Source organism: Microcaecilia unicolor, chromosome 10 (genome assembly GCF_901765095.1).
Source record: "Microcaecilia unicolor chromosome 10, aMicUni1.1, whole genome shotgun sequence".
Taxonomy (NCBI): domain Eukaryota; kingdom Metazoa; phylum Chordata; class Amphibia; order Gymnophiona; family Siphonopidae; genus Microcaecilia; species Microcaecilia unicolor.
Window position 1 is genome coordinate 70,562,272 of NC_044040.1, and position 25,521 is coordinate 70,587,792.

General features: G+C 42.4%; 1 protein-coding gene across 3 annotated transcripts in view; it reads left to right on the forward strand.

Moving 5' to 3' along the window:
- ANO6 (anoctamin 6) overlaps window positions 1-25,521 on the forward strand; it is a 261,187-nt gene that overhangs the window by 174,471 nt on the left and 61,195 nt on the right. For all 3 annotated transcript variants that reach the window (XM_030216966.1, XM_030216968.1, XM_030216967.1), the window contains 2 exons: window positions 6,536-6,761; window positions 24,114-24,283. In XM_030216966.1, the coding sequence (XP_030072826.1) occupies window positions 6,536-6,761; window positions 24,114-24,283 (396 nt within the window). The remainder of the gene's footprint in view (window positions 1-6,535; window positions 6,762-24,113; window positions 24,284-25,521) is intronic.

A 25,521-nucleotide genomic window follows, 5' to 3' on the forward strand; every position in this document is an offset into this window, starting at 1 on the left:
CCCATCCATGTCCAGCAATTCTCCTCTCTCCCCTGCCCTCCCCTCCCATCCATGTCCAGCAATTCTCTCTTCCCTACCCTCCCCTCCCATCCATGTCCAGCATGCCTCCTCTCTCCCCTGCCCTCCCCTCCCATCCATGTCCAGTGATTCTCTCTCCCCTGCCCTCTCCTCCCATTCATGTCCAGCAATTCTCTCTTCCCTGCCTTCCCCTCCCATCCATGTCTAGTGATTCTCCTCTCTCACCTCCTATCCATATCCAGCAATTCTCTCTTCCCTGCCTTCCCCTCCCATCCATGTCCAGCGATTCTTCTCTCTTCCCTGTCCTCCCCTCCCATCCGTGTCCAGTGATTCTCCTCTCTCCCCTGCCCTGCCCTCCCCTCCTCACTTCCCTTCCCTCTCAGCGCGTCCCGCCCTCGCAGAAAGGAAATTACATCAGTGGAAGGCAGGACGCGCTGAGAGGGAAGGGAAGCGACAAGGATCCCGACCTGCCTGCTGCTTTCACTGCCGGTTTGCCACGACTTCGGGTAAACAAAAGATTTCAACTCATGGAGCACAGGTGCACGAACAGAAGGGAGCAGGCAGGTGAGCTGGACCTCAGGAAAAAGGTTCCGATACTCTGTACCGGCACGTACTGGCACAAAAAACGCACTGGGTTAGCCAGTTGTTTAAGGTTGTTGTTTTTATTCTGAGTATTATCCTTACTGCTTCTGTACAGGCATAAATACTAAGGGACTGGACTGGATGCCAAGAGAGATGTCTCAGCTCAGTTTTCAGTTCTCTTTCTCGACTGATTTCTCCTTAATCACCACTGAAATGAGAATATAGAAACCAGAAGCCTGCTCATGGTATTTAAGAAGTTTTAATTAAACAGCTCAATAATACTAAGATGCAGACAGCAGTCCAGCAGCGAGAGGGGTGTTATCCAGTTGGCAAGAGGTTATATGTGTATGCTCAATACACAAAGAGCTCCTAGCTCTCAGAGATTGAGTCCGTTCTCTTGAGGCTAGCGTAGCAGACTTGGAGGAGCCGAGGGAGACTGAGAGGTACATATAGGAGGCCTACAGGGAGGTTGTAGTGAAGTCCCACCTCTAGTCTCACGATGAGTGAGGTGATTAAATTTGTAGATGAACAAAGTTCAAAGTTGTCGAAACACATGCAGATTGTGAAAAATTGCAGAAAGTCCTTAGGAAATTGGAAGACTGGGCATCCAAATGATAGATTAAATTTAATTTGGACAAATGCAAATTGATACATATTGGGAAAAGTAATCTGAATCATAGTTACCAGATGTTAGGATCCACCTTAGAAATCATGAGTCAAGAAAAAGATCTAGGTGTCGTTGTAGACAATATACTGAAATCTTTTGCACAGTGTGCAGTGGCGGTGAAAAAAGCAAACAGGATGCTAGGAATTATTCGGAAAAGGATGCAAAATAAGACCAAGAATATTATAATGCCCCTGTATCAATCCATGGTGCAACCTCACCTTGAGTATTGCATTCAATTCTGGTCACCATATCTCAAAAATATATGGTGGAATTAGAAAAGGTTCAAAGAAGAGAGATCAAAATGATAAAGGATGGAATTCCTCCCATATGAGGAAAGGCTAAAGAGGTTAGGGCTCTTAAACTTGGAAAAGAGATGGCTGAGGGGAGATATAATTGAGGTCTACAAAATCCTGAGTGGTGTAGATTGGTTAAAAATGATCGATTTTTTTTTCACTCTTTCAAAAAGTGCAAAGACCAGGGGAAACTCAATGAAATTACATGGAAATACTTTTAAAACAAATAGGAGGAAATATTTTTTCACTCAAAGAATAGTTAAGCTCTGGAACTCATTGCCGGAGGAAACATATCTAGGTTTAAAAAAGGTTTGGACAAGTTCCTGGAGGAAATGATAGTCTGTTATTGAGATGAACATGTTTCAACCCTCCTCTCTACTGTGGCACCATCCACGTCTGTCAACGAGGCTGTTTCTTCTTACAACAATACTCTATCCTCTGCCTTAGACACTCTTGCACCTTTGATGACCCGCCCTGTAAGGCGTACAAAACCCCAACCTTGGCTGACTTCTAATATCCGCTACCTACGTTCCTGTACCCGCTCCGCCGAACGCCTCTGGCGGAAATCTCGGGCCCTTGCTGATTTCTTACACTTTAAGTTCATGCTGACCTCCTTCCAATCTGCTCTTTTACATGCCAAACAGGATTATTATATCCAACTGACCAACTCTCTTGGCTCTAATCCTCGACTTCTCTTCACCACATTGAACTCTCTCCTCAAGGTGCCCCCTCCTCCAACTCCCCCCTCATTATCTCCTCAGACCCTTGCTGAATTCTTTCACAACAAGGTTCAAAAGATAAACCTTGCTTTCTCTACCTCACCAGCTCTCCCTCCACTAGTCCGTTCCCCTCTCTCTCCTTCCCCTCATTCCCTTTCTTCCTTTCCTGAAGTTACTATTGAGGAAACTACACTTCTCCTTTCTTCCTCAAAATGTACCACCTGTTCCTCTGATCCCATTCCCACCCACCTTCTTAATGCCATCTCTCCTACTGTTATTCCTTTTATCTGTCACATTCTCAACCTCTCACTTTCTACTGCGACTGTCCCTGCTGCCTTTAAACATGCTGTGGTCACACCTCTCCTTAAGAAGCCTTCACTTGACCCTACTTGTCCCTCTAATTACCGACCCATCTCCCTCCTTCCTTTTCTCTCCAAATTACTTGAGCGTGCTGTTCACCGCCGCTGCCTTGATTTTCTCTCCTCACATGCTATTCTTGACCCACTACAATCTGGTTTTCGCCCTCTCCACTCAACCGAAACTGCGCTTACTAAAGTCTCCAATGACCTATTACTGGCTAAATCCAGAGGTCAATATTCCATCCTCATTCTTCTTGATCTTTCCGCTGCTTTTGACACTGTCGATCACAGCATACTTCTTGATACCCTGTCCTCACTTGGATTCCAGGACTCTGTCCTTTCCTGGTTCTCTTCCTACCTCTCCCTCCGCACCTTTAGTGTTCACTCTGGTGGATCCTCTTCTACCTCTATCCCTCTGCCTGTCGGCGTACCTCAGGGTTCTGTTCTTGGTCCCCTCCTCTTTTCTATCTACACTTCTTCCCTTGGTTCATTAATCTCATCCCATGGCTTTTCCTACCACCTCTATGCTGATGATTCCCAAATCTACCTTTCTACCCCTGATATCTCACCTTGCATCCAAACCAAAGTTTCAGCATGCTTGTCTGACATTGCTGCCTGGATGTCTCAACGCCACCTGAAATTAAATATGACCAAAACCGAGCTTCTCATTTTCCCCCCCCAAACCCACCTCCCCGCTCCCCCCGTTTTCTATTTCTGTTGATGGCTCTCTCATTCTCCCTGTCTCCTCAGCTCGAAACCTTGGGGTCATCTTTGACTCTTCTCTCTCCTTCTCTGCTCATATCCAGCAGACCGCCAAGACCTGTCATTTCTTTCTTTACAACATCCGTAAAATCCGCCCCTTTCTTTCCGAGCACTCTACCAAAACCCTCATCCACACCCTTGTCACCTCTCGTTTAGACTACTGCAATCTGCTTCTTGCTGGCCTCCCACTTAGTCACCTCTCCCCTCTCCAGTCGGTTCAAAACTCTGCTGCCCGTCTCATCTTCCGCCAGGGTCGCTTTACTCATACTACCCCTCTCCTCAAGACCCTTCACTGGCTCCCTATCCATTTTCGCATCCTGTTCAAACTTCTTCTACTAACCTATAAATGTATTCACTCTGCTGCTCCCCAGTATCTCTCCACACTTGTCCTTCCCTACACCCCTTCCCGTGCACTCCGCTCCATGGATAAATCCTTCTTATCTGTTCCCTTCTCCACTACTGCCAACTCCAGACTTCGCGCCTTCTGTCTCGCTGCACCCTACGCCTGGAATAAACTTCCTGAGCCCCTACGTCTTGCCCCATCCTTGGCCACCTTTAAATCTAGACTGAAAGCCCACCTCTTTAACATTGCTTTTGACTCGTAACCACTCGCCTCCACCTACCCTCCTCTCTTCCTTCCCGATCACATTAATTGATTTGATTTGCTTACTTTATTTATTTTTTGTCTATTAGATTGTAAGCTCTTTGAGCAGGGACTGTCTTTCTTCTATGTTTGTGCAGCGCTGCGTATGCCTTGTAGCGCTATAGAAATGCTAAATAGTAGTAGTAGTAGTAGAAGCCACTGCTTGCCCTAGGAAAGGAATGTAGCTACTACTTGGGTTTCTGACAGGTACTTATGACCTGGATTGGCCACTATTGGAAGCAGAATACTGGGTTAGATAGACCATTGGACTGACCCAATATAGTTAGTCTTATCTTCTTATGTTCTTAGTGGCAATATTCAGTCCGTCATTCAGTTATCCAGATAATTTAGGAAAGAATGTCTTAAATTATGCAGATAAGTTATCCTGCTGTCCTACGTTATTGGAATGTTAGCCCGCTGGCCTAACTGGATAAGTTATCCAGATAGCAGAATGAATATTACCACTATCTTGATAGTTTCCAGCACTGACCACCTGATTTTGATTTTCAGAACAGGGCCAGAGAGAGGCATTGAATATCCAGATATATTTTGACCATCACAGACAGCATTTAAAAAAACACAGTGACTGTGGCAGTTGAATACTGTCCCTTGAACCAAGTTTTATGGCTAAACAGAATAAATGTGATGTTAAATTAAATTAAGTTCTACACCTTGGAGGGAATTCAATAAATGCACCCAAAGTTAGGCTCCAGGATGATCCACGCTAAGCTAGTATTCTGCAAAGGGTGTTCTGTATTGAATGATAGCCCCCATTTCACGCCTAACATTGGCATATGCTATAATATTGTGCCTAAATCTGGAATTGCCTCTGACCCCCCCCCCCCCCATGCCCCTCCCATGGCCACACCTCTTTTGGAGTTGCACGCTATCCGGCTTATTTTCGAAAGAGGACGCCCATCTTTCGACACAAATCGGAAGATGAGCGTCCTTCTCACAGGGGCGCCCAAATCAGCATAATAGAAAGCCGATTTTAGGCGTCCTCAACTGCTTTCCGTCGCGGGGACGACCAAAGTTCACGGGGGCATGTCGGAAGCATAGTGACTGGGGCGTGCTTAACACATGGACGTTCTTGGCCAATAATTGAAAAAAGAAGGGCGTCCCTGACGAACACTTGGACGACTTTACTTGGTCCTTTTTTTTACGACCAAGCAACAAAAATGTGCCCTAAATGACCATATGACCACCGGAGGGAATCAGGGATGACCCCCCCCTTACTCCCCCAGTGGTCACTAACCCCATCCCACCCTAAAAAAAATGTTAAATATTTTTTCCAGCCTCTATGCCAGCCTCAAATATCATACCCAGCTCCATGACAACAGTATGCAGGTCCCTGGAGCAGTTTTAGTGGGTACTGCAGTGCACTTCAGGCAGGCAGATCCAGGCCCATCCCCCCTACCTGTTACACTTGTGGTGGTAAATGGGAGCCCTCTAAAACCTACCACAAACCCACTGTACCCACATGTAGTTGCCCCCCTTCATCCCTAAGGGCTATGGTAGTGGTGTACAGTTGTGGGGAGTGGGTTTTGGAGGGGGGTTGGGGGGGGCTCAGCACACAAGGTAAGGGAGCTATGCACCTGGGAGCTTTTTCTGAAGTCCACTGCAGTGCCCCCTAGGGTGCCCGGTTTGTGTCCTGGCATGTGAGGGGGACCAGTGCACTATGAATTCTGGCTCCTCCCACAACCAAATGGCTTGGATTTGGTCGTTTCTGAGATGAGTGTCCTCAGTTTCAATTATGTCCGAAAATCGGGGATGACCATCTCTAAGGACGACTGTCTCTAAGGACGACCTAAATGTGGAGATTTGGGCGTCCCCGACCCTATTATCGAAACGAAAGATGGACGTCCATCTTGTTTCAATAATACGGGTTTCCCCACCCCTTCGCAGGGACGTCCTGCGAGGACGTCCTCAGGAAAACCTGGGCGCCCCGTTGGATTATGCTCCTCTATGAAATTTAGGTACGCATGTTTTAGAATAGGGCGTACAGCAGATCTGCATATAACTCCTAATTACTGTCAATTAAGTGCTTGTTAACACCAATTGTTAGTACCTAATTAGCTAATTAGTTTACACATGGATCTGTAATCTGCGCCTAAGTTTGTGCACCCAACTTTGGGCAATCTGTATAGAATACAGAGCTTGCCTCTGGCGACACTATTCACTCTGAGGGGTAAAGGCATGCATATTATTGAACACCCGTGCAGGCTGGGCAAAATTCATAGCCCTAGCCTCCACAAATGATATACTATTTTTATCCACAGAAAGAGCTTTGCTTAATGTCCTCAGCATGGCTCATTTCCCCTTACTCGTTTGAAATCCTTGTAAGCCGTCTAGGTAACAATAAAGACGTTTCATCCCAGAGGTACAAGAAAAATTCTAAATATTAACTCAAGCACTGAAATTTCTTTGGTATGAAAGGCATTATGTAGCTTATCACTGTTATAGTTAATAAGTCATTTTGTTATATTTTTCAGATTCTATTGATTATTGCCTCAGTAGTTGGAATTATTGTGTATCGACTCTCCGTGTTCTTTGTATTTTCTGCAAATTTGCCACGGCATATTAATGGGACAGAAGCAATCCAGAAGTATTTGACTCCACAAACAGCCACTTCAGTCTCTGCTTCTTTCATTAGCTTTGTAATTATCATGATTCTGAACATGGTGTATGAACATATGGCAATTCTAATTACTGACTTTGGTAAGATTATTTTTTGTGCATTATCAAAATTACATTTTAGAAGGGATAAGACAGAATGGATCTTAGATCTCTATAAGTTTGTGCTCAACTATGAGTCAGGCCATAAGTGTGAAAAAAAAATGTTTTGATATCAGCCAAATCATTGATAGTAATTAATAGCAATGTTGCAAATCCATTAAAAAAACATGTCGGAATTCATCATGGTTATTTATCATATCTTAAAGGTGCCAAGGACCAGAGGCGTAGCTAGGTGGGGCCACGGGGGCATGGGCCCCCACATATTTAGCCCTGGCCCCCGCTGCTTTCAACTTCCCCTCCCGCTGCCACCTACTGGTACCTTTGCTGGCGGGGGTCCCCAACCCACTCCCACCTTAGTCTTCTTCAGCGCCAGTCTCCAGTGCGTTCGCTGATCTGTGCTGTGAGTCCTGACTGATGACGTCCTGCACATTCCGTGCAAGATGTGCATGCAGGACGCCAGTCAGGACTCACAGCACAGATCAGCGAACGCGCCGGACACTGGCGCTGAAGAAGACTAAGGCTGGCGGGGGTTGGGGACCCCCGCCAGCAAAGGTACCTGGTGGGGGAGGGTCGGCGGCTGGAGGAGGTGGGCTAAAATGTGCCCCCCACCTTGGGCTCTGGACCCCCCTCCCGCCGAGGTCTGGCTACGCCCCTGCCAAGGACTATAGGATTCACTGGTCTGGATCTATGATAAATAAGCTAGAGCACACTAGCATGATTTTCTTGAGTGTTTTGCCAGAAGCATTCAATGACTGTGCCTGGCCATGCAATTCATGCTCTTCAATACTCACCTTCCTCCATTTAGGGAACTGACCATTTAACCCTATCCTTTGTTTTCTATCTTTTAACCAGTTCCCAACTCACAATAGGGTGCATTATTTGAGCAATAGTGTGCGGTATTGACATTGCCCCTCAAATGAAGCAAAGAGGAAAAAATGAAAAAACAAAAAATCCTGCAAGCAATGCAGGAAACTATACTGAACACCAAGGAAAATGATCTAGGTGTCCTCATTGATGATATATTGAAATCCTCTGCTCAGTATGCAGATGAGGTTAAAAAAGCTAATAGAATATTAGGAATTATTAGGAAAGGAATGGAGAACAAAACTAAGAATATTATGTCTTTGTATTGCTCCATGATGTAATCACACCTCAAATATTGTGTGCAGTTCTGGTCACCACATCTCAAAAAAGATATAGCAAAATTAGAAAAGGTATAGAGAAGGGCAACCAAAATGATAGAGGATGGGATGACTTCCCTGTGAGGAAATTCTAAACAGGCTAGGGCTCAGCTGAGGGGAGATATGATAGAGGACTATAAAATCTTAAGTGGCGTGGAACGGGTAAACGTGAATCCCTTGTTTACTCTTTCTGAAAGTAAAAGAATTACAAGGCATGAAATGAAGTTACTAACTACTACATTTAAAATAAATGTAAGAAAGTTCTTCATTCAACATTGAATTAAGCTCTGGAATTCATTACCAGAGAATATGGTAAAAGCTGTTAGCATAGCAGGGTTTTAAAAAAATGTTTTGGGCAAGTTTCTAAAAGAAGTCCATAAACCATTATTAAGGTGGACTTGGGAAAATCCACTGCTTATTCCCTGGGATAAGCAGCATAAAATCTGTTTTACTCTTTGGGATCCTTCCAGGTATTTGTGACCTGGGTTGGCCACTTTTGGAAACAAGGTACTGGGTTTGATAGACCTTCAGTCTGTCCCAGTATGGCGATCCTTATGTACTGTAATGCTGGATTAGTAAATCAACACTTGCATTTGCATTGATGAGCATTTGTATAGCAAGACTTTTTGAATGTCCTTTGCAATGTAATACAATTTACTGCAAATCACAACTTTTGGAAAGAGTTCCTCCTTCAGTTATTGCCGTTCAGACGCGGGTATTTGCAAATACAAATGTTTTAATTCTTTGAAATCCTTTAGTTTATGAATTGAGTAAACGTTTTAATGATGGGCACAAATGGAACTCCTAGTTAAAGATGCAGGATTAATATTTAATGTTATTTGGTGTTTTTCTATGTACTGTAGTACCAGCTGCAAATGTTTTCCCACAGATACTTATTCTCTCTGTAGTGTTCTGGCATCGTACTTAAAGTTCAATGGCAATTCATTCTATTAATATTGTTTCTGTAGTGCATCAACCACTGAATTTTTTTTTTTTTTTTTGGGGGGGGGGGGTTGAAGAAAGAATGCCATTATATACACATGAAACATTGGTTGCAAAACTTTTTGAAATTATTTTTCTCCAGGGCTCCTTCCCCGCCCTTCATTCCCCATGGATTTGCAGTAGTTTAAGACCGCACTGCCATGATTTTGAAGAATCCTGTTTTTTTATGCACTCTCATCCACCCACACACACACATACATAAAGGCCCTGCTTGTGAAACAGCATAATTGGCAGCTTGTGGTAACAAAGGATTCAAGAAACATGTGCTCCTTGTCTAGCATGGGATTCCTCCTTTCACCTCAAAGACAAGTATGTTTCCCACATGACTCATTCTGCCCCTCCACTAAAAAATACTGTATTTCCTACTTCAATAGGTAAACAATGTGCATATTTTAAGGCAAATTCTTCCAAACTAGCCAGTGGTGCCTGCGCCGATCTTTACCCTTTCACTCCCCGCCCGTCACTGTCTGTCTTTCCCTATGAACACTAAATGTAATGTTCATCCCCCCCTTCCCCCTTGTATATTGTTTTTGTTTCCTGACCCCTATCTGCCTTCCCTCCTAAGCAGCTACAATAGCATGTGAGACACCTCCTCTCTATTGCAGCTGGTTGGTTGGGTGCTGCCAGCCACGAGGATCCACCTTCTTCACTGGTTTTTGTCTGGCACGATAAGCTTTGCCAATAGCTCTGGGCGTCTTCCTTAAATGTTCGGCAGCTGGCATGTTGAGCTCTAGGAGTGTGTAGGTCAAAAAAGTAGGGGTCCTTTTCCTAAGCTGCGGTATAGTATGTTCCTAATCTAATCACGCAAACCACGTTCTTTATTTTATTTTTATCAGTAATGTGAAAATATAATGCAAACAAGAAATATCTTGATACAGCAAATCTGCTTTTAATCCCCAAAATAGAGGGGGAACAAACCAAAACAAAAATTTCAAAGGGATACTCTTCTCAGAAAATTACTAAAGAGAAAAGGCAGAATTACAGATTTCACATTAAGCTCGTCATACCCAATCAACTTATACACTCATGACCATGTGGTGGGCAGCTCTCCTATTTGGCTAGGAAACTTGTTATCCAGAAAATTAAAAGTTAGCCTAGAGTATAGAAAACATAACACATATTTTGCAATTTTAACAAACATTTTGAAGGAAAACGTAAAGAACAGTACTGGGCAGACTTCTACGGTCCGTGCCCTGAGAATGGCAAGGACAAATCAAACTCGGGTATCCATATAAAGTATCACATACCATGTAAAATGAGTTTATCTTGTTGGGCAGACTGGATGGACCATACAGGTCTTTATCTGTCGTCATTTACTATGGACTGTGTTACAGTTGCCAGCAGCAGCAGCAGCATGTCAGTCTGCCTTCAGTCAGCTCCTAGGTCTTCCCTCTGCCATGTCCTTCCTCCTCTGATAATATTTCCTGTGGTTGGCACATGGCAGAGGGAAGATCCAGGGCTGACCGAAGGCAGCATGTCATTCTGTTGCTGCTACCAGCAACTGACATAGACTTTACAAGACCATGGAGAAGGGAGAGAGGTGAGGGTGCACTACTGGATTTGCAGGAAAAGGAACAGACGAGAGGGAAAGAGAGACTGAACCGAGGGGGGGAAGGAGAGAAATGTCGAGCCTGCAAGGGGAAAGGGGGTGATGCAAGCGATACGATGGGGGGGGCGCTGCCAAAGCCAGTTGGCTCAGGATAACACTTTCTCATGAGCCGCCCCTGCCTCCCCCCACTGGCAGCAATGCAGATGGAGGGCTCCTGCCCAGCTTAGAGAGAATTGTGGTATTCAACCTTGGAGGAACCCCACAGTATAAAAAATAAGATGATCATCATCCTCCTCCTCATCATCATCATCATCATAAAGGTTTATACCACTTTTATGGATAACATATTCAAAATGGTTTACATCATTAGCAAAATAGAATAAAAGGGAGCACAAAAGGAAATGCCAGTTAGAAATGAATCCCCAACCTGCCCCTTAGTTAAACCACAAAAAGTAACATCATCATGTTTTTAAACCTTTCCTAAAAAAGAAGTTAATATAGCATATCCTGCAATTTTGTGGGCAGTTTAGACCTACCATGCTAAAGGCCTTATTCTTCCATTTTAATTTTGGACAGGAAGCTAAATTTGGTGTTTCTAGTAATGTCTGAGATGAGGATCTGAGTGTATGGGTTGGTTCATACTGATGAATAATCCTCAATAGGTCAATGTTTGGTAATATAATAGTTAAAAAATCAAGATCATCATGTTAAACAGCACTCCCCAATGAAGGAAAGGAGGAACAGGGGTGATATGATACAGACGTTCAAATATTTGAAAGGTATTAATCCGCAAACAAATCTTTTCCGGAGATGGGAAGGCGGTAGAACGAGAGGACATGAAATGAGGTTGAAGGGGGGCAGCCTCAGGAAAGATGTCAGGAAGTATTTTTTCACAGAGAGGGTGGTGGATGCTTGGAATGCCCTCCCGCGGGAGGTGGTGGAGATGAAAACGGTAACGGAATTCAAACATGCGTGGGATATGCATAAAGGAATCCTGTGCAGAAGGAATGGATCCTCAGAAGCTTAGCTGAAATTGGGTGGCGGAGCAGGTGGGGGGAAGAGGGGTTGGTGGTTGGGAGGCGAGGATAGTGGAGAGCAGACTTATACGATCTGTGCCAGAGCCGGTGATGGGAGGCGGGACTGGTGGTTGGGAGGCAGGAAGTACTGCTGCGCAGACTTGTATGGTCTGTGCCCTGAATAAGGCAGGTACAAATCAAAGTAAGATTTACACATATGTTTGTCTTGTTGGGCAGACTGGATGGACCGTGCAGGTCTTTTTCTGCCGTTATCTACTATGTTACTATGTTAAGTTCTCTAATGTTAGGGCTAGCACTTTCCCATTTACTTTTTCCCATGATCAAACTGACAGCTGCATTCTGAATTATCTGCAGCTGCTTAAGCAGTTTTCCAATTATCCCTATATACAAAATATTATAATACTCCAACAGACTTAGCACTAAAGTATATACAACTGCCTGCAAAGCTCACGTGTCTAACAAGGTTTGCAGTTTCTTTATCAATTTCAATTTCCAAACGGCCTTTTTTTGTAATGTAGGATATCTGCTTTTGACCTACGCTATGTTCTTCTAAAATCATACACAATACTTTAGTCTCGTCTACCCAGGTTACTTCCTCGCATCCAATACATATCCTCACTCCAACTTCTGCCTTTTAAAAATATTTCCTAATCCTAAACAGGTAGTCTTTGACACATTTACTGCTGGATTCTATATAGGGCACCTAGAGATCTGCAGTAAAATCCAGGTATATTCTGTAACAACGTACATAACTTAATTGGCTTAACAAACTAATCAGCGTTGATAACAGCACTTAACAAGCATTAATGAGCACTAATTGGCAATAATTAGAATTTACACACATAATTCTCTAAGTGTATTCTGTAATGAATTGCGTCTAAATTCTAATGCGCACAGTTTAAAAGGGGAGTGGCTATAGGCGGGGGAAAAGTGCATTTCGTGGGCATTCCAAAATTTACACACAATAGTTGGAGGAAAAGGGCGTTTCATGGGTGTTCCAAAATTTATGCACATATTTATAGAATATGGCCCAGTGCATGTAAATCTACATGCAGGGATTTACGTCACATTTTCACTGGTGTAAATGGAAGCGCATAGTTATAGGAGCTGGAATATCAACTAAGTGTATTCTATATACTGTGCCTAAATCTAGGCGCCGCTCATAGAATATGCTGAGGCAAAAATGTTTACCATGCGGATTTTTTTAGGAGCCATATATAGAATCTGACCCTTAATTTCAACTTAGTGTCTTCTAACCAACTCTTGACCGTCAGCAGTCATAGATGTAATCTTGACATTACTTCAGTAATGGCTGTAATGGCTGTAAATAGATGTTGAATAAAATTGGTGCCATCCTCAATCCGCTTCAATCCGGCTTTCACCCCCTACACTCAACAGAAACGGCACTATCTAAAGTCTGCAATGACCTGTTCCTCGCCAAATCCAAAGGTCACTACTCCATCCTGATCCTCCTCGACCTATCCACCGCTTTTGACACTGTCAATCACAACCTACTTCTTGACACACTGTCCTCCTTTGGGTTCCAGGGCTCTGTCCTCTCCTGGTTCTCCTCTTATCTCTCTCATCGTACCTTCAGAGTACACTCTCATGGTTCGTCCTCCTCCCTTATCTCGCTCTCTGTTGGAGTTCCTCAGGGATCTGTCCTTGGGCCCCTCCTTTTTTCAATCTACACCTCTTCCTTAGGCTCCCTGATCTCATCTCATGGTTTCCACTATCATCTTTATGCTGATGACACCCAGCTGTATCTCTCCACACCAGACATCACTGCGGAAACCCAGGCCAAAGTATCGGCCTGCTTATCCGACATTGCTGCCTGGATGTCCAACCGCCACCTGAAACTGAACATGGCCAAGACTGAACTTATTGTTTTCCCACCCAAACCCACTTCTCCTCTCCCTTCACTCTCTATCTCAGTTGATAACACCCTCATCATCCCCGTCTCATCTGCCCGCAACCTCGGTGTCATCTTCGACTCCTCCCTCTCCTTCTCTGCGCATATCCAGCAGATAGCCAAGACCTGTCGCTTCTTCCTCTACAACATTAGCAAAATTCGCCCCTTCCTCTCTGAGCACACCACCCGAACTCTCATCCACTCTCTCATTACCTCTCGCCTTGACTACTGCAACCTACTCCTCACCGGCCTCCCACTTAGCCACCTATCCCCCCTTCAGTCCATCCAGAACTCTGCCGCACGTCTTCCGCCTTGACCGATATACTCATATCACCCCTCTCCTCAAGTCACTTCACTGGCTTCCGATCAGATACCGCATACAGTTCAAGCTTCTCCTTCTAACCTACAAATGCTCTCGATCTGCAGCCCCTCCTTACCTCTCTACCCTCATCTCCCCTAACGTCCCTACCCATAACCTCCACTCTCAAGACAAATCCCTCCTTTCAGTACTCTTCTCCACCACCGCCAACTCTAGGCTCCGCCCTTTCTGCCTCGCCTCACCCCATGCTTGGAACAAACTCCCTGAGCCCATACGCCAGGCCCCCTCCCTACCCATCTTCAAATCATTGCTCAAAGCCCACCTCTTCAATGTCGCTTTCGGCACCTAATCACAACACCTCTATTCAGGAAATCTAGACTACCCCAACTTGACATTTCGTCCTTAGATTGTAAGTTCTTTGAGCAGGGACCGTCCTTAGTTATTAATTTGTACAGCGCTGCGTAACCCTAGTAGCACTCTAGAAATGTTAAGTAGTAGTAGTAGTAAGATGAGTCCTGAAGAACTCCCCATTGTAATGGATAAGAATTAAAGCAGTATCCGTCAAACTTAACTTTGAAAATACTTTAATTCCAGAAAAGAGGACAGTCATTTCCAGACTGTAGCCCTTAAACCAAGTGCTGAGTACCTATCTAACAATATAGCTGCTTCTAACATATCAAATGCCACTAATAGATCTAATGAAAGCAAAAGTATGAGTACTATATATTATTTCCCAAATAGACATAAATATAATCCACTACAGCTACCAGTAAAGTTTCTATTCCACTGCCCCTCCAAAAACCCTCTGCCCTGATCCTTATCCAAAAACTCATTGCCCTCTATAAAATAATTTAATTGATTATAGACTTCTTTTTCTATCAATTTGGCCAGCATTGGTAAATTAGAAATACCGTAGGTCTAAAATGTTCATAAACTGTAGTATCTGAGCCCTTTTTCTTCAGAACCAGGGTGACTATAGCCTCTTTTAATAATGAGGGCATACGATCTTGTTCTAAGGAAGCATTTATGAGATCTATAATCTAAATCAAGATTTTCTGTGATCTTATTTTATAAAAGGTAGAAGGCATAGGGTCTGTTGGTGAGTATTATTTTTCAATGCGCTAACTCATATTTCCATGGATTGTATCCATGTTTATTTCACCCAATTCTTGCTCATCACTAATCATGAATCTTACCATCTCCCATCTCCATCCCTGATTTAGGGGTCCTTCTACCAAGCCTTGCTAATGAATTTAGTGCACGCTAATGATTAGTGTGAGCTAAATGCCATTAAGGACTCCTTAATTTTCTCAACCTTATCCAGAAAAATCTTGTCAAATATCCACATCCTTTACCATTAACATAGTCTTTAACCACCTCTATTAGATCCTTAACAATACCAAATATCTCCTTAGGTTTATTCGCAGCTTTTGCAATAATAATTTAGAAATAATACTTTTTTGCTTGCCCGACTGCTTCCATATACTTATTTGCTTCCTGCTTCCGTTTACCCTTCATCGTTATATCCTTTACTCAAAGTTCCTAAGCTTTAATGTAACTTTAATTCTTCAGTATACCATTTACTCTGTGTCTGTGATCTAACCATACACTCCTTAACAGGGGTCAATCACTCAACTATATTACTAGATAAATTATTCCATTCTTCCACTAAAAGATTAGTATCTGACTCGTTATCCAAAGCTCATGCAGTTATCTTATTTTCCCAGCAAATTGGATCAGTTTTACTTTGTAATGATTTTAAAACTGCCTGGCCCTTGCTCTTTCTGCATTATCATTAGGCTGCACAAAAACCTAATTAAGTAATGATCAGATCAAGGCAAGACTACTACTTTCTCCACTTTGAAATACTGATACAAAACAAAAGATTCTGGCACAAAGATTAGATCTAAGGTACGACCCCTGTTATCGGTACTTTCTGTAACCAATTGAACACAATCATGTGCACACAAATTGGATAATAAAACATTTGCCCTGTCATGTAAGACAGTATTTACATGAACATTAAAATCGCCTAATGAAATTAACTATTTATATTTTACTTTTAAGACGAAGAACACTTCTGTTAGTTCAATCCAGACAGTATTCATTGCTCTTGGAGGAAAATAAAGAAGTAAAAATCTCACTTCACTTTCAGTCTCATATCTTAATAATAGACCATCTGCTCCATGAGTTAAGTCACAATTCTCCTTCTGCCAACAAAACCCCTTTTTAAAAATATCCCCTCCCCCTGCCCATTTTTTCTTATTGTACTAGTATATAACATCCTATATCCTGGAGACATAATAAAGTTTTCTTAGGGCCATTGGTATCTGAAATCCAAGTCTCGATTGAAAACACGTTATCCAATCCTTTATCAAGTATTAAATTTTGAATCAAATGCCTATTTCCTACTGATTTCATGTTTAATAGAGCACAATTCCAACTACTACTATCTCTGGCTACATGTAACAAAGGATGAACCCATACTGGGTCAGATCAATGGTCCATCTATCCCAGTATCCTGCTTCCAACCTTGGCCAATTCAGGTCACAAGTACCTGACAGAATCCCAGATAGTAACAAGATTCATGCTACTGATCCCATAGACTTTCCCCTTATCTATCTCAATAGCAGATTGTCATGTATCCCGGTGCCTAGCTGTAAATAATTTTATGAACAGTTGTGCAGATTTTGAAAGTGATACGTTCTTTGATTGGTAGCCAGTGCAATTTTTCTCTTGAGTGGTTTGACGCTGTCAAAACGTGTTTTTCCAAATATAAGCCTGGCTGCTCTGTTTTGGGCGGTCTGAAGTTTCTTTATAATTTGATCCTTGCATCCCACATAGATTCCATTACAGTAATCTGCGTGGCTTAGTACCATGGACTGTACCAGGTTACAAAATATTTCCCTCGGGGAGAATGGTTTTACTCGTTTGAGTTTCCACATTGAGAAAAACATTTTCTTTATGGTGGATTTCGCTTGGGTCTCTAGTGATAGGTTACGGTCGATTGTTACTCCGAGAATTTTCAGGCTGTCTGAGACAGAGAGGGTGTATCCTGGGGTGTAAATGTTTGTGGGTTTTGTATGTATTGTATTGGGCTGAGATGATGAGACAGTGTGTATTGAGTTTTAGTTGGAATGCATTTGCCCATGAGTTCATGATGTTTAAGCTTAGCTTGATTTCGTTGGTGATTTCCACCAGATCATGTTTGTATGGGATGTATAATGTAACGTCATCAGCGTAGATAAATGGGTTGAGGCCTTGGGTGGATAGGGTCTTGGGTAGTGGAGTCATCATGAGGTTGAAAAGGATCGGTGATAGTGGTGATCCTTGCGGTACTCCGCAGCCTGGTTTCCATGGTGGCGATATGTTTGCTTTTGATTTCACTTGATATGTTCTTGTGGTTAGAAAACCCTTAATCCAGTTGAAAGTGCCACCATTGATTTCAAAGTATTCTAGAAATCTTAGCAATATATTATAGTTAACCATGTCGAATGCACTTGACATGTCAAATTGGAGGAGGAGAATGCTCTTGCATATTGCTATTTCCTGCTTGAATTTGGTTAGGAGAGTGAGTAGTACTGTTTCAGTGCTGTGTAGGGGTTGAAATCCTGATTGTGACTCATGTAGTACAGTATAGTGAATTTGTTTATGTAGTCATTGAGTTGTTTGGTCACCAGTCCTTCCATTAGTTTGACTACTAATGGGATAGATGCTACTGGGCGGTAGTTGGTAATGTCGCTTGTTTTTTTCTTGGTGTCTTTTAGTATTGGGGTGAGCAGGATGTTGCCTCTTTCTTGAGGGTAGATACCCTGTTGGAGCATGAAGTTTAAGTGGGATATGAGGTCTATTATGAAGCGGTGGGGGGCAGATTGTATTAGATAGCTGGGGCATGTGTCCAGTTACAAAGCTATTTGAGTATTGTTTAATCACCTGGGTAACTGTGTCAGCGCTAAGTAGAGCAAAATTTGACCATATTCGGTCAGCAGGGTATTCACCGGGGGTTGGGTCTAGACCATTAATGAAGTTTTCTATGTCCATGTTGTTCTGAGGTAGGGTTTTGCGTAGGTTTACAATTTTTTCATTGAACTATTTAGCAAGGTTGTCTGCAGATGGAATGTCAGTGTTGGTTGTGGTGACCGGTGTTGTGTCCAGTAGTTTGTTCACGAGTTCTAGAGCTTAACTATTCGTTGAGTGAAAAAAATATATTTCCACCTGTTCGTTTTAAAAAATAGTGCTATGTAACTTCCTTGAGTGTCCCCTAGTCTTTGTACTTTTTCAAAGATTAAAAAATTGATTTACATTTACCTGTTCTACACCATTCAGTATTTTGTAGACCTCTGTCATATCCCCCCTCAGCTGTCCCTTTTCCAAGCTGAAAAGTCCTAACCTCTTAAGCCTTTCCTCATATGAGAGGAGTTCCATTCTCTTAATCATTTTGGTCATCCTTCTTTGAACTTTTTCTAATTCTGCTATATCTATTTTAAGATAATGGTGATCAGAATTGCACACAGTACTCAAGGTGTGGACACACCGTGGAGCAATACAGAGGTATTATAATATCCTTTGTCTTATTTCCTATCCATTTCCTAATAATTCCTAGCATTCTGTTTGCTTTTATGGTCACCACCACACACTGGGCAGAAGATTTTAGCGTAGTGTCCACAGTGACACCTGAATCGTTTTATTGGTCCTGACTCCTAGGGTGAGAACCTAGTATCAAATAACTATGGTTTGGATTATTCTTCCCACTTGTCCACATTAAATCTCATCTGCCATTTGGATGCCCAGTCTTCCATCTTCCTAAGGTCTTCCTGCAATTTTTCACAATCCGCATGCATTTTAACAACTTTGAATAGTTTTGTGTCATCTGAAAATATAATCATTCCCATTTCTAGATCGTTAATAAATATGTTAAATAGCACCAGTCCCCGTACAGATCCCTGTGGCACTCCATTATTCACCCTCCTCCACTTAGAGAATTGACCATTTAACCCTACCCTCTGTTTTCTATCTGTCAACCAATTCCTAATCCATAACAGAACATTGCCTCCTATCCCATGAGTTTTTAATTTTCTCAGGAGTCTCTCATGAGGGCTTTGTCAAATGCTTTCTGAAAATCTAGATAAACTACATCAAACAGCTCACCTTTATCCACATGTTTATTCACACATTCAAAGAAATGAAGCAAATTAGTGAGGCAAGAATTCCCTTGGCTGAATACACGTTGACTCTCTCCCATTAAGCCATGTTTGTCTATGTGTTCAGTAATTTTATTCTTTATAATAGTTTCCACTATTTTGCTCGGCATTGCTCCGGTAAATTACCAGTCTATAATTTACCGGATCGCCCCTGGATCCCTTTTTGAAAATAGGCGTTACATTGGCCACCTCTAATCTTCAGGTACTATGGTCGATTTTAACAATAGGTTACAAATAACAGCAGATCCTCAACGGATGAACTCCTTTAAATTGCTGTAACCTCAATAAATTTCTACTTAACAAATCCACCTTTATTAATAAATATACAGTGGTGGAAATAAGTATTTGATCCCTTGCTGATTTTGTAAGTTTGCCCACTGACAAAGACATGAGCAGCCCATAATTGAAGGGTAGGTTATTGGTAACAGTGAGAGATAGCACATCACAAATTAAATCCGTAAAATCACATTGTGGAAAGTATATGAATTTATTTGCATTCTGCAGAGGGAAATAAGTATTTGATCCCCCACCAACCAGTAAGAGATCTGGCCCCTACAGACCAGGTAGATGCTCCAAATCAACTCGTTACCTGCATGACAGACAGCTGTCGGCAATGGTCACCTGTATGAAAGACACCTGTCCACAGACTCAGTGAATCAGTCAGACTCTAACCTCTACAAAATGGCCAAGAGCAAGGAGCTGTCTAAGGATGTCAGGGACAAGATCATACACCTGCACAAGGCTGGAATGGGCTACAAAACCATCAGTAAGACGCTGGGCGAGAAGGAGACAACTGTTGGTGCCATAGTAAGAAAATGGAAGAAGTACAAAATGACTGTCAATCGACAAAGATCTGGGGCTCCACGCAAAATCTCACCTCGTGCGGTATCCTTGATCATGAGGAAGGTTAGAAATCAGCCTACAACTACAAGGGGGGAACTTGTCAATGATCTCAAGGCAGCTGGGACCACTGTCACCACGAAAACCATTGGTAACACATTACGACATAACGGATTGCAATCCTGCAGTGCCCGCAAGGTCCCCCTGCTCCGGAAGGCACATGTGACGGCCCGTCTGAAGTTTGCCAGTGAGCACCTGGATGATGCCGAGAGTGATTGGGAGAAGGTGCTGTGGTCAGATGAGACAAAAATTGAGCTCTTTGGCATGAACTCAACTCGCCGTGTTTGGAGGAAGAGAAATGCTGCCTATGACCCAAAGAACACCATCCCCACTGTCAAGCATGGAGGTGGAAATGTTATGTTTTGGGGGTGTTTCTCTGCTAAGGGCACAGGACTACTTCACCGCATCAATGGGAGAATGGATGGGGCCATGTACCGTACAATTCTGAGTGACAACCTCCTTCCCTCCGCCAGGGCCTTAAAAATGGGTCGTGGCTGGGTCTTCCAGCACGACAATGACCCAAAACATACAGCCAAGGCAACAAAGGAGTGGCTCAGGAAGAAGCACATTAGGGTCATGGAGTGGCCTAGCCAGTCACCAGACCTTAATCCCATTGAAAACTTATGGAGGGAGCTGAAGCTGCGAGTTGCCAAGCGACAGCCCAGAACTCTTAATGATTTAGAGATGATCTGCAAAGAGGAGTGGACCAAAATTCCTCCTGACATGTGTGCAAACCTCATCATCAACTACAGAAGACGTCTGACCGCTGTGCTTGCCAACAAGGGTTTTGCCACCAAGTATTAGGTCTTGTTTGCCAGAGGGATTAAATACTTATTTCCCTCTGCAGATTGCAAATAAATTCATATACTTTCCACAATGTGATTTTCCGGATTTAATTTGTGATGTGCTATCTCTCACTGTTACCAATAACCTACCCTTCAATTATGGGCTGCTCATGTCTTTGTCAGTGGGCAAACTTACAAAATCAGCAAGGGATCAAATACTTATTTCCACCACTGTATTTCCTTTCCACTTCTACTCTTAGCTAGGGGAGTGGAGGTCAAAGACAACGGCAGGGAGCTGAAAAAAAAGGAAAAAAGAAAGAAACCAAAATACAAGCTGACTGGTAGCTGACCTTAACATATTAACCAGACTTATCTTCCCAAGAATAACATCAGAGACCTATTAGGTCAACCCACCAGTCCCCTGGAGCCAAATTTCTTCACATTAAAGGATCTTAGTTGCTGAGGAAGAAAGAAAACATATTGTTCTTCTTTATACTTAACAACTGTTTATTTTCTCAGAATCTGCCTTTGCTAATCAAGCAGCGGAAGCAGTGGCCCGTCTCATCTCTCTTGGCAAAGTTACATATGCCCTCCAAATATCTAGCTTTCCCAACCTTGAATCTGCTCATGACAGGCTTACACCGTCAGGCAGTATGGACCCTTGTAATTAGAAAGGAACCCAGTATGTAGTAGATATAATAAGATAGTTTATTACAATCTTACCAATGGTAATACAGGTAGGTTAAGCATTCACATAATGGAACCGCATATCATGGCACGTCCTCTGTCTCTAGCCTTCTGGAGTCTCCCTTCTCTGGTCTTCTTCTCCTCTTGTCTCCTTCTTCTTCTCGTCTCATCTGAACTAATACTCCTCAAACTGCTGCTTATATACAATTTTGGCCCTATTCATTTCAATGGACCCAAGCTGTCTCAACAGGGCTCCTAGTCCTTATCAGTTGATCAGAATGACTTCACATGTTCCCAAACCTTCCTGTAGCCCCCCCTTTGGATTTTCTCACCTGGGGTGCAGCTGACCCAGCACTATCTCTACGTAACCATAGCAACTCTTGCTCATGACGTCTTGCAGGTGCCAATCTCAGGATTCTTTATAGAGTAGATTGCCCCACCCTTGCCAGTTCTCAATTACCTCATCTCAGTACTTGCCACAGTGAAATGTAACTGTGTCAAAGATGATCTCTGATTTTTACAGGCTAGCTTTCTTTTGTATCAGACATGATTTTGATTTTAAGAAGCCTAGCTCTTATTATGAGCCATTGGCCTGTATTTCACTGAGAGCAAGGGCTAGCATAACTCTTCACAACACATTTACAAGGAAATCTTAACTTGAAAAACTGCACCAAGAGAGATCATCGCTTCACACATTCTTTTTCTTATGGGTAATTTGCTTATATTATTGCATTATATGCCTCTATTCTATACTTCATTATGCAAGAGTAGTCTAGTATTTAATTTTGAAATTGTTATAGATAAAATATATTTAAAAAAAAATTCCTTTCTATTTCCCGTACCTTTCAATCCTAACCACTACTGAAATGTTATTTGCATCTACACGGTTAGCGCACCTTAGTAAACAGAGCTCTAGGTCAGTAGTTCCCAAGTCCGGTCCCGGAGTACCCCTTGGCAGTCAGGATTTCAGGATAATCCACAATGAATATGCATGAAAGAGACTTGCATATAATGGAGGCAGTGTGTGCAAATCAAGTGCATGCATATTCATTATGGATATCCTGGAAACCTGATTGGCAAGGGGTACTCCAGGATTGGATTTGGGAACCACTGACCTAGGGCTCTGTTTACTAAGGTGCACTAGCATTTTTAGCATGCGCTAATTGTGTAGATGCCCATAGGAATATTATAGGTATCTACACGGTTAGTGCGCGCTAATGCTTATCACGTGCTAAAAATGCTAACACACCTCTAGCGTGGCTTAATAAACAGGGCCCCTAGTGTTTCCCAACTGAAAATCACTACTGAAACCATTTAGTGGAAACAGAGTCCATATTTTATTGTCTATTACCTTTTCCCAGGCACTTGTGTACTGGCATAGGGATCAATTTTTCAAATGTTTTAAGTTAGCTGGATAAAACTCTGCTTGTAAAATTGTTCCTTGCTAGCTGGCTAAATGTAACTTAATAAATTCAGAAAGCTGCCAAATTTAACTAGCCCTGAGATGGGCTTATGGCTTGGTGGCTACAGCTGATTTTCAGTTTATCCAGGCAAACCCAGCCACTCAAGTGCCCTTTCACTAAAGTTTAGCACATGCTAACAGAATTAGCACATGCTAAATATTAAGAAGCACAAAGGTATAAACAGGGTTTCTTAGCATTTAGTGCTCACTGATTCCATTAGCGCATGCTAAGCTTTAGTTAATGGGCCTCTCAACTAGTATCCCAAATCTAACCAGACAAACTGGGCCTGATATTCAGACTTTGGAAGTTAGCTGAACTGAGTCCCTCAGTTGACGATGAGCCTAGATATTCAATGACGGGCCATTTCCAGTGACCGACATTGAATATCCGGGTATTTTTTTGCTGATTTCAATTTAACTGGCCAAACTGATAGCGCTGGCTGGTTAAGTTGAAACTAGCCAAAAATAGGCCTGCTATTTTGGCAGCCTAATTTGGCTGCCAAACTTAGCCAGCGACGTACTGAGTATCGGCAGATAGCTGGTTATATTGCACGATTTAACTGGCTATCCGCTTAGTGCTAACCAGAAATATTCACTGAATTTTGCCGGATAGCCAGTTAAGTGTCATTTAACTGGCCAGGAGCCATTCCAGGCTGGTTAAATGGTTTTAAATATCAGGTGGATTATGTCCTTCAGGATTTAGGAGAATTTCTAGTTGAAAACCTAGCCAGTTAGGTTTGTCTGAAAATTAACCTAAACATAGCAAATTTAAAACGAATCTGAGAAAATATTTCTTCACTCAACGTGTAATTAAACTCTGGAATTCGTTGCCAGAGAATGTAGTATAAGCGGTTAGCTTAGCGGAATTTAAAAAAAGGTTTGGATGGTTTCCTAAAGGAAAGTCCATAGACCATTATTAAAATGGACTTGGGGAAAATCCACTGCTTATTTGTAGAATTAGCAGCATAAAATGTATTGTACTATTTTGGGTTCTTGCCAGGTACTTGGTCCTGGATTGGCCACTTTTGGAAACAGGATGTTGAGCTTGATGGACCTTCGGTCTGTCCCAGTATAGCAGTACTTATGTGCTTACATAATTGGTTAAGATTTTGTGAAAATTGAATGTAAAATTCATTAATCAACCCTCAAACCTTATTGCAAACCATATTATTGCTCTTACCACCCCAGTCATCTACATTATATTTTTGTTATTTAGATTCCCAATATGTTTTAAATGCTCCCACTATGCATTTCCCAGGAAGGTTCACCAGTTAAAATTTCATTTGTTTTTCCTTGCAGAACTACCAAGAACACAAACGGATTACGAGAATAGTCTGACTACAAAAATGTTCTTATTCCAGTTTGTCAACTATTACTCTTCTTGTTTCTACATTGCGTTCTTTAAGGGAAAATTTGTAGGATATCCTGGAGATCCCACTTATTGGCCAGGAAGATACAGGAATGAAGAGGTATAATTAGTATTACAGAATACTTTCTTTCTAATAATATCCTTTTAAAATTTTTAGGGCTCAATTTATCCCAATTTCATGCCAATTTCATACTTAGACTATCTGGCAGAAACGACAAACAAAATCACCAGCTTTATCAAATGAAAATAAGCAAATCCTATATATGTATGTGTGTATATAGATAGATAGATATAGATAAGCGAGGCAATGACCGCTGGAGGTCAGTTAACAATACAAGAAGGTCATCCGCAAGCACCAGAGCTTTGACATCCTTACTGTCTAAGGAAACCCCATTAACCACTTCCCCCTGATTAATGGAACACAAAAGTGGCTCCAAAGTTAAGATAAACAAGAGGGGTGACAATGGGCAGCCCTGACACGTACTTCGACAGACCTGAAAATTCAGAGCCCCGACTCCCAACTCCACTAGTAAGTGTGCCATTGGCGCATTATACAAGGTCACAATCACATCCAAAACCCAACCCTGTAATACCACGTTTTTTAACACTTATGTTTATTTATTTAGTTTCTTGATACAGTATATCGCCTTTACATTGATGAGATCAAAGTGGTTTACAAATATTAATAACAGAAAGGAACTCCATAAATAATAGAGAGATGTGGCAGCCGTGTTAGTCCACTTCTAAAAGCAGTCAATAGAAATAAAATTAAAATAAAACATAGAAAAGAAAATAAGATGATAAGAAAAAGTCAATTTTTTGGACACTACAGTTTCAATCAGCAATGGCTACATACAAACATCCATATATAGGAAACCCACAGACAAATGCAGCTACCTCCACAACTCCAGCTTCCATCCTTCACATACAAAAAAAATCCATTATCCACAGCCAAGCCACAAGATACCACCGTATCTGCTCTGACCCAGGGGACAGAGATAGGCACCTCAAAATCCTGACTGCATCCTTCGAACAGAAAGGATACAATCCCAAAATAATCTCCAAGAATATTGTCTCCTCCCTCAAAACACCCAGGGAAAATCTGCTACAGTACAAAGAAAAGAAAGCACAGACAGAACCCCCCTTATAGTGACATACAACCCAGAGCTGGAAAAACTGAGGAAAATCATAAGAGATCTGCAGCCACTACTCCAGGAGGATGAATTACTGAGAGAAATATTCCCATCCCCACCAGTGCTGGCCTTCCGACAGCCACCCAATTTGTGGTCTCAACAGAGACTCAAAAAGAAGAGAATGACACACATCTTTGCAATATAT